Raw genomic sequence first — 17,277 nt, 5'->3', positions numbered from 1 at the left:
AATAATATTTCGTATTCTGTTTGCATTTTTTTTTTTTTTTTACATTACAAAAAATTTAAGACCCCCGATGTGTTTTTGCATCCAAGCCCCTTTATAGAGAAGGCCGGCTCTGCCAGGAGGCCATAGTTTTAGGGAGGCACAAACAGGCAAATTACAATTATATACGTATTTTATTTAGGCTTAAAAATGGATTCTTTTGCAAAATATTTATCCGGTCAATTTACCTATAAAGTCGTTGCTGATAGAAGCTGTCTTTAAATGCCTATTAGCTTTTGTTGTAAGAAAAAAAAAATGTATTCACTTGTTTCATAGAAATTGTTATTATATTTTTAAAATACGCGAACGCATTTTTTCCACCGTAATCACAATGTCCGTATTTCCTCTTTTCCAGGTTCGAAGCCAACTTCGGCAAAGAGAACGTTGTCTTAGCATTCAAGTGTGCCGGGCTTTCCGAGGTCCAACCGGGCCAGGTCAAGATTTATAGACGAGGAAATCGAATGGAAGTGGTATTATGAGGAAAGCTCTTTCCTTAGCCAATCCCTTTGCCAACCGGTGTTCGAAACCCGTGATCGAAACACCCCTGAGGAAACCGGTGCTACTTGAAACGGGCTGAGACCGACTTCCTGGCTCTTAGAAAAGATCCCAGGGAACCAGTGGCTTCTCTCAATCAAAAATGTTCAGCACGGAGCGCCTACTGGTGGAGGTGGAACGAACTAACAAGGCCGATTTCCAAACCACCGTGGTTGAATTTAGCAATTTTTAGGGAATAATTAATATTAATATAAAATATAGCGATTGAATTTTTGGTGCTCTGAAGTTCGCAGTTAGATTTGGAGAAAACAAATGAAAAAAGTTTAATATATATTGTATATAATAATTTGAGATTTTAAATGACGTTTAGCAGTTATATGAACTGACTGTTGCATGTTAATTCTTAAAACGTATACGTTGTAAAATAATCCTCTTGATTTTGTTATCCGTACTGTTACCGGAGAACTGTTTCACGTGGACACAACAATCCATCTTTCAGAAACTGGATACATTTATGATGCTTTGATAGAAAAAAAAACTGAAGGGGGAAAAATTACTCCCATTGTTAACTGGAAAAAAAAATCTATATTCTGTTTTTACCTTTTCAATTTTTAAAGAATCATGTTGAATTGCTGTTAACTTTGTTGTATGTATTTACATCTGTTGCCTATCTATATTAAAAATTTTAATTATAAAGACATTAAAAATGAAATAGTTTTTGGATGAATCTATATCTATAAAAAAATCAACAAATTTAAGAAAAATTCCTGATTTTTAATGATTTTAAAATTTATAAGCCCTGTTAAAAATCCAAATTTTTGAAACCTAAAATTCTGTCTGTATACTTTTAATGAGATGATAATGGTCTGATATTTTTATTGATATGTTAATAATCGAACATGAAATTATGATATTTACATTCAAAGCCCCCCCCCCTTTTTTTTCTTAATTTTAGGTTTTGCATTTATTGTGGTCTGCAGAGCTTTTGATGTGTATATTGCAATGTAGATACAGTACTTAATTTATAATATTCACTTATTTTACTTAATTTATAGTCTCTGAGCATTTCCAACAGTAAGCTATGACAGTATGCCATATCAGTACCCTGGAAATTCAGATTTACTAAAATTTATGGCTGCAGTTTGTGCCAATTAATTTCTCAATTTTGGTTGATTTTTATTCAAAAATAATTTTGTATGATAAGACAGACTAAAATAATATAAAAATACAAAGGAAGCTGCCCTAACACAGTTTTGCTTATGCTTGGTAAGTCCTTTTTTTTAACAATTTAATTTTGCATTTAGGAAAAAAAATCTTTCGGAATTTCTCGACGATATAATTATTTATTGAAAATTATCATTTTTTCCGCAATTTAAAAAAAAAGCTATATTTTTCTTTTGATTTCGTTAGCAGGACTTTTAAAAATATATGAAATATATGATGAGGTAAATATCTCAATTTATCGATGACGTCTGTTTATTTTCTCACATTTCGATTATATTCATTTTTTTAAACATTAAGTTGTTTTGCTTTTTAGCTGATGTGCAGTCAGTATAACAAAATGTATATAATTTTTTTAGTACAGTTTCTATTTCATAACCACAACATTTTGCTTGGATAAATGATAAACTGGGATACAAATACCTATGTATATTCCCAAACGTCTTCAATTTATAAATATATAATTAATGGATAATCAGGTAAATAAAATTAATTATTTTCCATTTTGCTTACACTTTTTGTTTTTAAATTCAGTTAAAGTATATAATTAATTGTTTAAAGGAATAGAACTTTTTTATTTAAATAAAAAAAACAGATGACAATATATATTGAACAGTCACGTGATATTTCGCTGTGGATATGGATTGAAAACATTTCACGTGACATCACTATTAATAAATATAACGTGACAAAAAGTTTTTTCTACAAGATCTGATATTTAAAAAAATCCCAAATCAAGTGGTCGAAGCAGAATGGATGTTTATCGCGTGAGCATGACTGTATTATCATCATTCGCATATTAATAATAAATGGATCCTTTTTGTTGTTGTGTCCACGTAAAATCAGCTTCTGGATTTTTAAACCTTTATGAAATTGTATTATGTTGCTGGTAGATTAGATGAAAACGTGATTCTTATAGAAAGCGACACAATGCATTGATTCGCGTTTATTTAATTGTGTTTCGTAGCTTGCAGCCTCCGCAAGTCTCCCCTCCCCCATGCTTTGAAAAAATGAAATGCTCCTCAAAAAGTAGAATATTTAAATAACACAATATCCATTATAATTAACATACATGAATAACTCTATAAATAAATATATTATATATATTCTACATATATACCAGATATATATCACTGCCATAAAGTACTGAAACGGAAGCAAATTTTACATAAGATTTTTTTATTGAGAGATAGCGGAAAAAAGGCTAGTAACAGGTGGTCAGGGTGTCTCGAATCGTTTGAGTGCCAGCGAGATCGTTTGTCAGCCACTTAACAAGAAAAGTATTAAATAATAAAATGTTTGAGTGCCAGCGAGATCGTTTGTCAGCCACTTAACAAGAAAAGTATTAAATAATAAAATGTTTGATTGAAGTGTTCTTATGAAAAATCTCAAGAAATGAAATAAGGGCCTTACTGATTGTAACGAAGGTGAAAAATATATTTACGATTCTTTCTAGAAGATCGAAGAAAAAGTTTCCTATAAGAAAGTTACAATAGCAAAAGAATATGTATTACGAATTCACATAGCTGAAATGTTTATAATGAATTTCCTGATGGAATCATATGGTTCCCTTATGGAATAGTTATAATAAATTTCCTCTCCCACATGTCATCATCAAATGATATCAACAATATCCAACATCAAGAGAAAGTAACCTTCATCAAATACTACTAAAGCCTTGCAAAAGTTTCACAGTGTCCACAGGAATGACAATCTTTTGAGGTTTGACTTGTTGTTGTTCAGAAATAATAAAGCATAATATCAGATCTTTTCACCATTAAAGACTAAATATATCTCCAAAGTAATCCTGTAAATCTGTTCCAGAAATGTACGTCAACTGCATAGTGTAATATTCAGAGAATTTTCACAGGAAAGTATTTCCACTATATTCCACCCCTAGAAAATTCAAAACATTTCAAATGATCATTCATTAAAGCCTATTGTATTTGATATCCAGGCTATAACATCACAAATTTGCCAACTGTAAATCTCAATAACACTCGTTATAGCAACCTTCCGACAGAGTTTATGTATTTGTGTAAATACAAGAATCCCCTCAAGAGAATTCCCCCTGACTCTCTTTGGCAGTCAAAGGTTACAAGACATCCTGTTATATAAAATGTTCAGAGAATTATATTTTAGCGTAAGACAACCAGTCCAAATGCAGGAAAACAGAACGCTTTCGTAAAGGAAAAGGAAAAGGAAAAAACTGCTCAACTAAAGGCATTTGAATTTAAAAAGCTTTCATCGAGATTAAATTTTGTATTGAAGCTCACGTTGAAACCGTTTAAAACTATAGATAAGAGACGAATAAATTGGCTAATTTTGCCAAGATTCGTACGATATTTCTTATCTCAGACGAAAGGGAATATGTCTTCAGAAAAAGAATTTACTTATTAAAATCCACGTATTTAAGGCAAAATCCCCGAGGAATGTTTAACATCCTTAATTATTATATGGAAAGCGCATAATGAAAAAACGTTTCCTTAATAAAAAGATTTATAAAGATACTCCATATAAAAGTGAAAAAATATTTTTAAGTAAAGTACTTTTAAAAATTATATAATTCCATATTTTGAGTTCAAAGTCCGGCTAATCCATATCCTTTGGAAGTACAGCAAACAGTAACTGGTTCTTGTTAACTCAACCTCGACCGAGTCCAAAAATGAAATACAGTAGTACTTGTCATATTCATGGTTCATTCGAATCCTTAGATTTCCTACTAGTATAATATCTTCCAAAATTCGCTTTTATTTTGATTCATTCAAAGCATAAATTAAATTTCTGAATTCCAATCCTTGTGGCCGCGCAAGGTACGGAATAAAATGATTCATTCAAAAACGGAATGAAAAAAAGTTCATTTCAAGAAAAGCTTTAAACTCATTAGAGAAAACTTGCATTATTTATTTTGAAATTTTATAGTGATGTATACTTACTGTTCACAGAATTTGCTTACTTATTGAAATCTTTATTTTTATTAATGATTCTAGTTAGGGTATTTAATACTTTAAATATCAGATCACATTTATATATATATATATATATATATATATATATATATATATATATATATATATATATATATATATATATATATATTATTATCCCATTTTATTTATTTATACAATGTGCGTTATTTGAGAAAACTATTAAATACTAATAACAAATCTTAAAACCACTTTTAGTTTAAAAATTTCCTATTTTTTAATACATATTTTTGTAGGTCCTGCTAATCTAAATTCAAATTTTTGGATACATATCGGATTTTTATTGTGGCTCATTAGCTTCAAATGATAAGTTCCATTCTACTTTTATTTGAATGTTCCCATTTATTAAAGAAATACTTGAAGTAAATCAAGAAAATGAATTATAAATATACAAATACAAAAAATATATATCATGGAGCTCCGTCAGAACAGATTCGAAATTCTATCTTATAAAAGTTAGCTATATGCTAGATTGGCTGCCATTTAATTTGTCAGAAATTACTTGAAAATACTTTGGAAAAGAAAACTGAAATATATTTTACTTGGTATGATTAAAGGATGTTATAGTCCTTTAACTGAAATATAAATGAACCCCTATTTTAATTTTTAAAAAACAATCTGGAAGAAATTCAATTCCGTATGAATATTATGTATAGTTCTTAAAAACAAAGAGCTTTCAGATATGTTTGATGGAAGACATATACGTATAAGCTTTAAATACAATTTATATGCTTTTCGCATGCAAAAAGAAGAAGGTGGTCTACCTTGAACAAAAAATAACGTGATTACATTTTCTCAATACTTTTTTTTAAGATTCTTTCAAATAGAATCCAGCTTATCGTATGAAGATACTGATCTTTTAACTGCAAGGAAATCAAACGGATTTTTCTTTAACTTCCTTATTTATATCTGGTATTGTAAACGTTTTTTCCCTGGAGTCTATAATGTGTTTTCAAGATAACTGCTTCATTGTGTTTCTTTGACTTTTTGAATCAATATTACCAATTATTGTTTTTCAAACAAAAAAAGAAGAAACTTAATTGCAAACTTTTGCAATTGTATAGATTAAAATAAAAAATACAGCATTTTTAACTAAACAAAACTTAGAATTAACAAAGTTAGTTTTTCCTTAAGTAGCTGAAAGTTTTAAAATGATAAATAGTCATTCATCTTAAGAAGACACATTTGGAATATTTTGATAATATTCTGAACTAAAAAGTGTTGAAAAATTTTTTTCATTTATTACTTACTAACCTTTCCAATTTCATTTTAATATGCACTGCCCCGAAATTTGAGATGCTCGTATTTGGTTTCAACGTGCTTAACAAAAATATACGGATTTGATCATTCCGAAAGTGGTATAATTATTTAGAACATGTTTCATAACCCCTGAATTTTACTACTCAATACATTTCAATTATGTTAAGAACAGCAACATTTGCACATACAATATTCATCCTACAGTTTGCTTTTTTAAGTTTAATAAATCTAAATAGTCTTTAGTAATATGGAAATACTAAATATCAAAAAGTTTTTTTATGCATGTTAATAAAAAATTCCAGTATTAGAAAAAAAAAATATTTTTTAAAATACCCTCTTTTAAACTGTCATCTCTTGATTACTTCTCAAAAATGTATTAACATAACAAAAAGAATATCTTATTATTTTGAAAATAATCAACTTGTTTATATCTTGTTGTTTCAATATAAGATATGGAAGGAAAATTTAGAGCAGGACTTTTTACGTTATTACCTACAAACTAATGTGGACTATTACTAGTAGCAGTTTACGGTGAAAGTGACGTCACCAGTAAAAAGCATTTTTACGAGCAAACATTTTTATAAAACTAATCAACTCCATTTTAAACGCAGATATATAAAATATTCGACACTAGTATTTAAATTAAGCCAAATACTTTTATTATTACATCCGGGAATGTTTGTATTATATTTCACAAGTTTCTCGGCTGTGAATTGTGTCATCCTTATTTTCTGGGTTCTTGATATTCATGTCACACCGAGCTGATCTCGTTTCAGATCCTAAAATCAAGTCATTTCTGAATTCGGAAACCACTGAGATCTTCAAATCAAAATGCTGCTGATTTAAACAGTATACTTGATGTTAAATACGATTATACATGTCTTGTTTTTCACTGTTTAAAAATGATTATTATTCCTACAAGAATTTGGTGCGAAAAAAATGAAATTAGTTCATCTGTACGGGGAAATGGAGCCAATTCTTATGATGCGTTACTCGCGTAATAAGCGTAGTTGAGGCATGTCATCTAAGCAAGAAATTAGATATTATTACTCTGTATCCCATAGTGCGTATTCGCCTGTCCTTCAAACCTTTCGCTGCATTTCTGCGACAGAATTTTTTTTGTATTTCAGCTTTCATTTTTTTAATATCGAGAAAAGAGATGGACGGACTTAGTACCACAACGCTTTTCGAGTTTCCACTTGATTACGAAACGCGTGGACTGCGAGAATTTGGAAGGAAAGTTTGAATCTTCATCATACAGTGCACAATATTCTTTGGATTGGTTATTTTTCAAACAAAAACATAATTATTAACAAAATTATTGAAAATAAAACAAGGACTTACTAAAAGTAGCAAAAATTGGCAAAGCTCTGTGGAAAAGTTAGATACATTTAATAAATCTCGTTATAAATTTAAAAAATCCTGATGCAAATTAAATTATATTTCTTTGATAACGTAAATAATTTTAATACAAACAGAAGATGACGTTAAATAAATTTGACAGAGTTTAAGAATTAATAAGAAATTATTTATTTATATATATATATATATATATATATATATATATATATATATATATATATATATATATATATATAAGCATTAATGCATGAATGGGAGTTAAATTGCCTATGAAAATATGAAGAAAGAAATTAATACTAAGCACAAATATTTACGCTTATCACGACGCATTCACGAATTGACTCCATTCCACCATTTTCATGAAATCCCAAAGCTTCTCTGAACGAATTTCTGACCTGAATATATCGAAACTTCTGTAACCATTCATGATCGAAATAGCATTTTTCAACATGCTTCTTTGCGAGCCAAGTTTCAATCGAGTTGGGGTTGTGGCGGATGGTCATCCAACTTCCCCCGATAAAGCGAAAAAGCTCTGTAAACGTGAGTTTCCACGCTAAGAAAAAGTACGGACTTTGTTCAAGTCAAACAGTTCATTCTTGTATTCGAGCGTCGAGATCTTGTCTAAATATCAAAACAAACACCTGAATTTTCCGTGCAGTAGTCAGACACGACTGCAATTTCAGCAAGAAACGATGCATTTATTCATGTTCTAGACTTAAATCTTGTGGTAGCCTAAATCTAGCGCAATGTTACCAGCTATTTAAATATCTACTGTACTGTATAGTTTATATTCATGAACTTAAGATATAGTTTATTTGAATGGACTATGGGCAAATTTTTGCTGATGGATGTTTCACTTTTTTCATCTGTCATAAGAGTGGAAAACAGAAATGAGAACATTCATTCTTCAAGTTTACTCTCTTTAGTGCATCAGGCATGTTGTATTTGTATTCTTTCTTGAAAAATAATCCCAGTGAAAATTTTAATTATTGTAAAATGAGGAAACATATTCCAAATTAAACCAACCTGAGCACCTTAAATAACAAACAAACGTTTGAATTTGTCACCAACTATGCGATTGGATTTGTGGTCACGAAGTGAAACTGGTTATTTCTGATGTTTTCAGTTCGAATTCGAAGGGAGTTCCAATTTTTTATCGTGTTCCTTAAATGCCGTATTGACATGATGTTAAAATGTTACTCATAATTTGAATAGATGCTTGTTTTCCAGATATCAAAACCAGAAATTAAAACAAGCATTTCTGAAATACTTCCGCTTGTCATAACTTGTATCTTCAGTGATCAGAAATGAGTCATGTTCAAAATCCTTCATTCATTCAAAGACTTGAGTGCTATGGAAACAGAAAAAAATGTCCCTTGGAAAAAGCTTTGAGTACGTTAGACCTGAATATTGCACCTTTCAGTTTTATCATCCCAGTGTTTCACTCAAATGGTTGCATATTGATTTTTATTAAAATTATTTATTTATTGTTGCTTTTAAAATGATTAAGTTTTTAATTGGAATAGCTATCTATATTAAAATGACTAGATAATTATTTATTAATGATACATTACCTATTAAAAACTTTAGATAACAAACACATTTTTTCTGACATTTCAAATTTAAAAATTGCCATTTTTTCGTTCTGTTCCTCATTTTTAGACAAGGAAATAATTAATTCAAATTTTAAGACAAATCGACGTATTTTATTTCTGTCAACTTCAAATTATCCAAGTCATACTGCATTACTATATAGCTTTAAAAGTTTTTGTTTTCAAGCGTTTTAAAAATAAAACAGAATTTTATAAACTATAATATGAAAGTTAAAGGTAAAGAAGAAAAAAAAAGGGGAAAACTGATTTTTTTTTTTTTCGTCTTTCTCAACGGCAAAATTTTAAACTGCTTAAGCAGTTCCTGAGGTGTTCTTTGAATGTAAGGAAAAAGAAAATTCTAAATACTTGGGCTATGATCAAATCTTAATTTCTTTTGGTTTTTGAAATTTCTTCTTCTCTTTATTTATTCATGACTATTAAATTTTGAATTTCAAAAACACAAAATTCAATTCCCCCCCCCCAACATCTTACATTTTTAGAAACTAAATTGTTTTTCATTCTAGTTATTTCTATTTTTTCCATATATTTACTTTTTATTATTTCCTTTAGTATTAAATGCAAGGCTTATAGTCGCTAAAAGAGGAGACAGCAATAGATTTTCCATTGACGGAGGATGAAAGCGAACTTAGTTACAGACAAAAAAAGAATTTCCGATATAACGGTAAAGAAGGCGCATTAAGTGAAAGATTGGATATCGCAGAGAAAATTCCTTAGATTGATACCCCTTTTCTAAATCATTTCGCCTTGTATTTTGCAAGAGGCCGCATGAAGTTGAATCGCGACCAAATGACATAGGAACCGGCAAATCCTCACAAAGTTATCATACCAATGGGAGGAAATGAAAGCTCTCCTACGGCATGTTCAACTGGCAGCATTCTCCTCCCTTCTCTGTACACGGTGGATATTGGTTGAATCGGATCTGAGATATTCTTGAAATTCGACGTATCAATGAATGTATTTAAAAAATTGTTTTCATGTTATGAGTTTTTTTCCCATCATTGGGATAATCATAAATGATATTCCCTGGCCAGTCTATGCAGCCGAATTCTGAATCGTTGTGTCGCCAAGACAATGATACAAATAAGATGATTAAATACAAAATAATCCTCATAGGCCATTCACTCTTTCCGAAGACGCTACATATTAACATCGGAAATGTAGACAACAGAGCCATAACACCATTACTGTATTATCTAGGCAAGCTGGGACCTTATTATTTATCAAGCGAATTCTCGTTCCATGTTTAAGGTGCCCTCTGAAAAAGTTGATTGGAATAAGAGATCTTAGTCGAATAATTAACTGAATTCACTTAGAAAAGCGAATGTTGCACGATGCAAACTTCTAATATAGAATGCTCATAGGAGTACGATCTGATCCTCCAAATTCATCAGTTCCAAAATGGATTTACTTGATTGAATATTGTCGATGTTAATTTGCTTTGTTTGTATTTTCTGAAAGCTAAAACAAAATGTTTTACGAAGCTATGGGTCCACCCGGGAACACTTAATGAAAACCAGAATGTCTGGATCCTGAATTCTCAGTTATCCGTCGCATGACATGATGAAATTTTAATGGTTATTCCAATAAGAGCTGCAATATCAGAGTGATCAGTTAGAATAGAAGTATATTGATTAAAACAGAGGACCTTTCCATGTTGGTGATGAAATGTCGAAGAATGAATCAGCTTCTAAATCCATTCTGTCTTTATGAAAAGAGCGTATAATGTAGCTGAAAGCACCGCTTCTTATAAAAAAAGTATTTACACAGGTGGTTCATAACGCCATCTTTTTATGGGTAATCGATGGGGAACCGTGGGAGAAATCGTTTCACTGGAATCGTAAAACTAGCGCATAGAAGTCAATTCAAATAATGACTAACAAGTATCCAAAATCTTACGCTTGGTTTGGATACCATGGGCTGTTGCCCGTTTTCCTCTCTGATAAGGATTTTGCGGATTCCAAATGCAACTGAAATTGGGCAAGTATTTGGACATCAATCATTAGAGTAACTCGAAGGACGTATTGCCGATCCTCGTCATTTCTTTCCACTTTAAATTAGATTCTTCTAATCGTGGTTACAGAGGGCGAAACTCTGAGGTGTCAAGAAACAGTGTCGTAAGATAATGTAGTGTGTCAAACATCCGTTTTATACATTTTCAACATTTGATGCTGTTGAAAAATTAAAGTGACATTTATTATACTCGTATGGGATTAACTCGCTCATGAACTCAAAATTTTGGCAAAGTAAGGTGCTGAAAAGAGTGTAAACAAGTAAATGGCTTTCATGCCAGAAAAAATCGTCATATTTTGCAAATATGTTTTAGCCAAAAAAAAAATAATAATAAAGCAACTTGAAACTATCCAACAAGAAAATATCAGCTGATAAATGACGATTTTTTTTCAACATTTTTCTGAGAATATATAATAAGCAATGTGTCCGAAACGATTTTTTAAACGTTAAAAGAGTACTTTTGATAAAGATTTGGGATTATTAAGAAATAACTGCACTGAAAGTTTATTTTCTTACAATTTATTTTACACTGACAACCTAGTGGATTTTATATAGGAATCGGTTTAATAGTATAGAAACTGACATAAAGAATTGATACAATTATTTAAATTACAAGTGAGTAAAATTTTTCGTGGAAGCCCTGCTAAGATATAAATGCTGAAAGCTTTGATTCGATTTCTTTTCAGTTATAATTTTTTATTTTAAGCTTCATAACGAGAAGCTACAACGAGCATCTTCAATAATTAAACAAATCCACAGTAGAATCTCGACATTTTTACACCACCCCATCAAGACAAAGTTTCCACCCTCATGGTATTTCATATTTGGGAAGGAAAAATTCAGTAGTTCTTTTTATTAAAGGGTCGTCTGTTAAAAAAAAATCCTTTTCTTTTGTTTTAAATGTGTCAATGTAGAAAAATTACGATATACTTATAAATAGTTTATAAAACAAACTTTATGGTTTTGTCCTCCTTTCTTTTTTCGAAAAAAGCATAATTATTTGAACACTTTATCTTTAACTAAAAGTCTAGCTAAAATTTCGCAATCATTTTTCAGACACCTTCATTGACTATTAAGAAGGCTCTCCTAAAAAGTGTTAGTAGTGTTCGCATTTTCGAACAATATCACCAAGTGAGCCAGGAATGACGCAAGCTTTCAGTCGAACTTGTGGCGTAATCATAACAATGGCAAATGTAATAAAATATTTAAATTTAATAAATAAATATTAATATCTTTATAAATATAAAGAAATGAAGCAACATTGTGATATTCGATATTGTGTTTTTTCGGCATATTTAATAGAGTGCGCAAAAAAGGCAGAGCATCCATAAAGAGTAATATTTAAACACGTAGAAGAAATTTCTGTCCGAATTTCCCGCGGATACCGTACAACCCTGATCTCCTCCCATATTATTTATGGACCATCTTGACTTTGAAATAAATATAATCGTCGTCGGTAATTTGCAGCAGACTTCTTGACCCGAGTGTAGGCGTGATCTTTCTCTAAGTGATGACACACAATCCTTAGAAGAGCGTATTCCTTTTCTATTCAATTTTGGTTCAACTCGCGTGCCTTTTATGGAAAATTCCCATCCATACCGATCAGTATATGTTAAAATCAAATGCCATGCCAGCAATGCATGAGAAGCGAGTTCTCATTTCTGGTTCCACTCCTAAGTCTGTCGACGCGAATGAGAGTAACATTTTGCTACGAGCGAGGCGGCGTGTTCCGACACGAACTCTTCCTAATCATGAGGTTCGGTTTTACATTTTTGAATCATGAATGGATGTCATGTTGGCATAGTTCTTTTGTAAAGTTCAGTAGTGTATCGCACCAAATGTACAGTTTATCCTCCTTAAATGAGTGATTTATATGAAGAAGTTTTCATATTAATTTTGTAATAAAAGTTTATAATAACTTGGTTTATCTTGTCATTATTTTCAAGAAAGGGTCACTTCCTGAAGTTTCTGTTGCTGATCCTGGTCTACCCCATGACCACTCGCCTACTCGAAAGGGTGTAAGACTTCAAGGTCGTCGGGGAGTAATAACTGTAAGTCTTATTTACTGAAAGGCTTGCAGTTATTGCCAGAATATGGCCGGTATATAAGGGCATACATTATAGTTCATTTGACTAAAATAAAATATTTAAATTAAATAGTTAGCAAATCAATTCTGGGTTCAGGAGACTCATTTGAAAAGTGCATAGAGAAAGCAGTAACACACATAAGCATAAAAATAATATCAGAATGTCCAAAGGATGGATGACATAGTAGTATAGTAGACTTAGACATATAGCAATATCAAACAATGTCCAAATATCTAAAATCATATCTATCCCGTTATATAAAGAGAAAAATAGGTAAATGACACAAATACAATTTTTAAAACTATAATCCTACATAAAAAACAAACAACTAGAAGCTGTGCCAGAATAATTACATAAATAAAGAATCAATTAAAACAAGACTGCAAACAACCCAAGACATAGATCAGTCATGCTAGCCTCCACTGAATTTCTTCACAAAATGAAGTTCTGTAAGTTAATAATAATTAATAAGTTTCTGTTGTTATTAAATGCTATTTCAAGTAATTGTGTAAATAATAACATTATATGCTAAGAGTCTCTCACTCGAATTTCAAACATGTGAAAAAATGCCGTTATTTCGGCAGAATTTTTATTAATAGTAATTAATATTATTTTTGGTCTGTGTAGATATTAAAAAGAAGCAAAATAAGTTGAATGTAGAAGAAAAGAAAATGTGTGATCTACATCCACTTTGACTTAGTGAGCAATCTTGCAAATGAGAAATGTGCCTTCTGGCGGGTAATACATATGTGGTGGTCACTTGTTCCAGATATATTCGGGAACATCTTGTTCTGTTCTTCTTGTTCTGTTCTCAGTCAAAATGAGTCCTCCCGCTGATGTGGTGTAGAATTCTGGAGAGGAGTGCTAGCTCATGTGTCGTCCTCGTCATCTGACCGCGGTTCAAAATGACGAAGTTCATCACAAAATAGCCTTAGTGTTGCTTCAAAACGGGACTTTAATATAACTAAATTAAAACCAGTCAAAATGATGACTCATTAATGATGTCCTGCTTAAGGTGCTTTTCCAAAGAAGCAATGGCCACTCTTCACGAGATTTTCCCCTTCTTCCGTAACTCAAAGACATGAGATAAAATTCTGACAAATGCTGGGTTGAAAATTATTTCTGTTCTATAATATTTGATCCGCAGTATTTGACAAGTAAAAAAAGTTTCAAAGAAATGTATTACACCAAGACCATGCATTTTTATTTACAGTTCATAAAGTAAAGAAAGGCAGCATGACAGTTTTCATGTTTCTCCTAGTTTTCTTTACAATCGCATTTTGAATAGCTATGTTATATTAGACGAGAATGCTTATGTGTTTTAATCTAACCAAGTAGCAATCTATGTTGCTAGATTTATTGTATCCATACACTTTGTGGTTCTTTGATGAAATCGATTCTCGAACCCGCTGTACTGAAATCTCGCCACTTAATACTTATATTAATATCCAGTTTGAAAGTAACACTATGTGGTGCGGAAGAGAACGTGCCAGCTCGGATGTCGTTTTCATCATTTGACAGGAGTTCAGAATTACGAAATATGTTCTAAAATAGCCCCGTGTTGCTTTAGATCGAACATTAATATAACTAATTTAAATTAAAACAAGACTATAGCTATTATAGGGCTGACTTAGTATTTTTTTAACCCCGATATATAAAGAAGAAAACACTTGAACTGGCACCCTATGCTCCAAACTTCAACACCACAATAACGCGAGAATATTTGGCCCCGACTGGTTTAAGAAGCACCAGAGCCACTTACACGACAGCTCATCGGAGGAATCGGATCTCTAGTCTGGAACACTGCGATCCCAAAATCGTGACCATATCACCAAGCCATTACGGCACTCACCTCACCACTTGTTGGAGATAGGCACGGAGGAGAAACCTTGCTATATTATCCAAAATCACATTAGTAACATATATTTTAGATTCGTTATAATGTCAAATCAAGAAATGCTCATGTAGCGGGATATTTTTTTATCTGCATTATACACACGGTACCGTATGCAGTATTGACATTATCATTCATATTACGCCAAAAAAAATAATAATAACTTCATACTTGAATTAGATTTATATTTTCAATGCTGAACCTATATTAATAAATTTTAACCATTTAAATATTTAAGAAAATTTGTTTTCAGTCAGACAGATTTTCTCTGCGTGGACATTCTTCAAAATTCGTTAGAAATCTGCAAACTTGGCATAGAGACCGGTTTCAGTTTCTAGGCAATTCTTCTCGTGTACGAGAAAGTAACAAGATCGAGAAGGTAAATGAAACAAAGGTTTCAACGAATCTTCTTTTTTAAATTATGAAAATATAAATAAAAATTGAATTAATTGAAATAATAGGAAAACATTTGGAATTGAAAAAATCTAAAAAAATAAATACTCAGTTAACGTAAATATTCATTTTATTATGTCAACTAATAAAAAAGAAGATTGTGTGCGGGTGTCTGTCTGTCTGTTTCTATGTGCCTTAGTGCTGAGAAAGCCAGACCGTTTGACATCCATTTACCAAATGTAACACATATATATCTTGGAGGGTGGAAATGTGTAGCTTGGAGCCTCTTTTTAAAAAAAATTAATTAACCAAAAATTAAGCTGAATTTTGGTGTTTTTCGCTGTAACTTCTAAAAATATTATTGCTCAAAAATAAATTGGTATTTTTTTTAAATATTCCTTTGCCTAATTTCTAACAATATATTTGAAATTCAAACCGTTTTAATTGTTTCATCAAATGTGTAGTCATGCGGTTATCTTCCAAATGTTGAAAACTAAAGAAGAGGAATTCTGTGTAATATTGGAGCAGTGTACAAAACATATAAAAAGTGAAATTAGAATATCGCGGAATTTAAAAAGTAAATTTACATTTTTACTAGCGCTATAAAATGATGGGACTCTATGCATACGAAAGGTTCATAACGCGATAAACAAGTTAGATAAAATAACACGCCTTTAATGGTTATTTGGTGGCATCATGGACATAAAATTATATCTAAACGATTTATTTGAAATTAAATATTACCTGTATTTCCAATGAACTAGTTGGTCACTTGAGGCAACAGGTGCTCAGTGGGATAAGTCTTTTTAATAACTTATTGATCAAGTTTGTATTTATTCCTTCAAGGTGCAAAATAAGTATTTTTTAAATAAATATTTCGATTAATAACTATATATTATGCTATGAAGTGTTAAAATTTCTTTAAAAATAGAATGTGTTGTGCTCTTTCTCCAATCTAAAAAAATGGAATTCAAGAATGAATGCCGCCTTACGCTTCACAGCAGTCATCTTCAGAAACGTATTCGGTTTTATACACAGCGGATTATACTTCAATTCGAGTTCATGTTCAGTTCAAATTACCAATAGAATAATTCAAAAGCTCTTGCCGGTCAGAAAGGAACTGGAGGCAAATAGTGGATTTTTCACATTTTATTTTCAGACACAGCTAATATATTTACAGGAAAGCGCACAAAGATAAAGCAACACAACTAGACATCACAACATACACAACAAGACTGCCCCAATATAAATAAAACCCAGAGAGGGACACAGCACCCTCGGGCGGAAAACCTTGGACTTCGAGGTATGTAAATAAAGTTTAACACACTCCTCCCTGAATGACCATGGGGTTCATTCGAATTAAATATTTAAAAAAACATTTCACGTTGCAAAATTTTTATTTTCGCCCATATTTAATTTTAACATAAATTAAAATTTCTATAAATTCACATAATTGAAATCAATATTTATGTTATGAAAATTTCAATTTAACTAAATATTCAATTTTTTAATTATTTTTAACATTTAACTCATCAGGCATAAATGCAACATTTATATAAGGCATACTATCAATGACACAAATTCAATATTTCATAGCAACAGTTTACATACTTACCAACTTATCATAACAAAGTTCAATACAAGTTAAGGATAAATATTTCCTCATTTGCATTTAAATTTCAAATCTCAATATAGATTCCTAAAAAATATAATGAAATTAATAATAGTATTCAAATTAATTATTCGTCAATTTCGAGATTGTATAACAATTGAACAGGCCTTTTAATAACAGATGTATTTATTTTAACTTGACAAAATCTAACTTTACCATCTCTGCCAGGAAATACAGCTACTACTTTTCTAATTTACAAAAATGCCTAGGAAATTTATCATCAACTTTAAATTCTCTAACCTTGTCT

At 30.9% G+C, this 17,277-nt stretch overlaps 1 protein-coding gene across 1 annotated transcript in view; it reads left to right on the top strand.

Moving 5' to 3' along the window:
• LOC129976617 (unconventional myosin-Ia-like) overlaps window positions 1–1,144 on the top strand; it is a 310,401-nt gene extending 309,257 nt beyond the window's left edge. Inside the window, exon 28 of the mRNA XM_056090265.1 lies at window positions 392–1,144. Within this exon, the coding sequence (XP_055946240.1) occupies window positions 392–515 (124 nt within the window). The 3' untranslated portion in view covers window positions 516–1,144. The remainder of the gene's footprint in view (window positions 1–391) is intronic.
• Window positions 1,145–17,277: the final 16,133 nt, after the last annotated feature.

Source organism: Argiope bruennichi, chromosome 7 (genome assembly GCF_947563725.1).
Source record: "Argiope bruennichi chromosome 7, qqArgBrue1.1, whole genome shotgun sequence".
Taxonomy (NCBI): Eukaryota; Metazoa; Arthropoda; class Arachnida; order Araneae; family Araneidae; genus Argiope; species Argiope bruennichi.
Note: the sequence above shows the minus strand (reverse complement) of the source record. Positions and strands in the feature narration are given on the sequence as shown.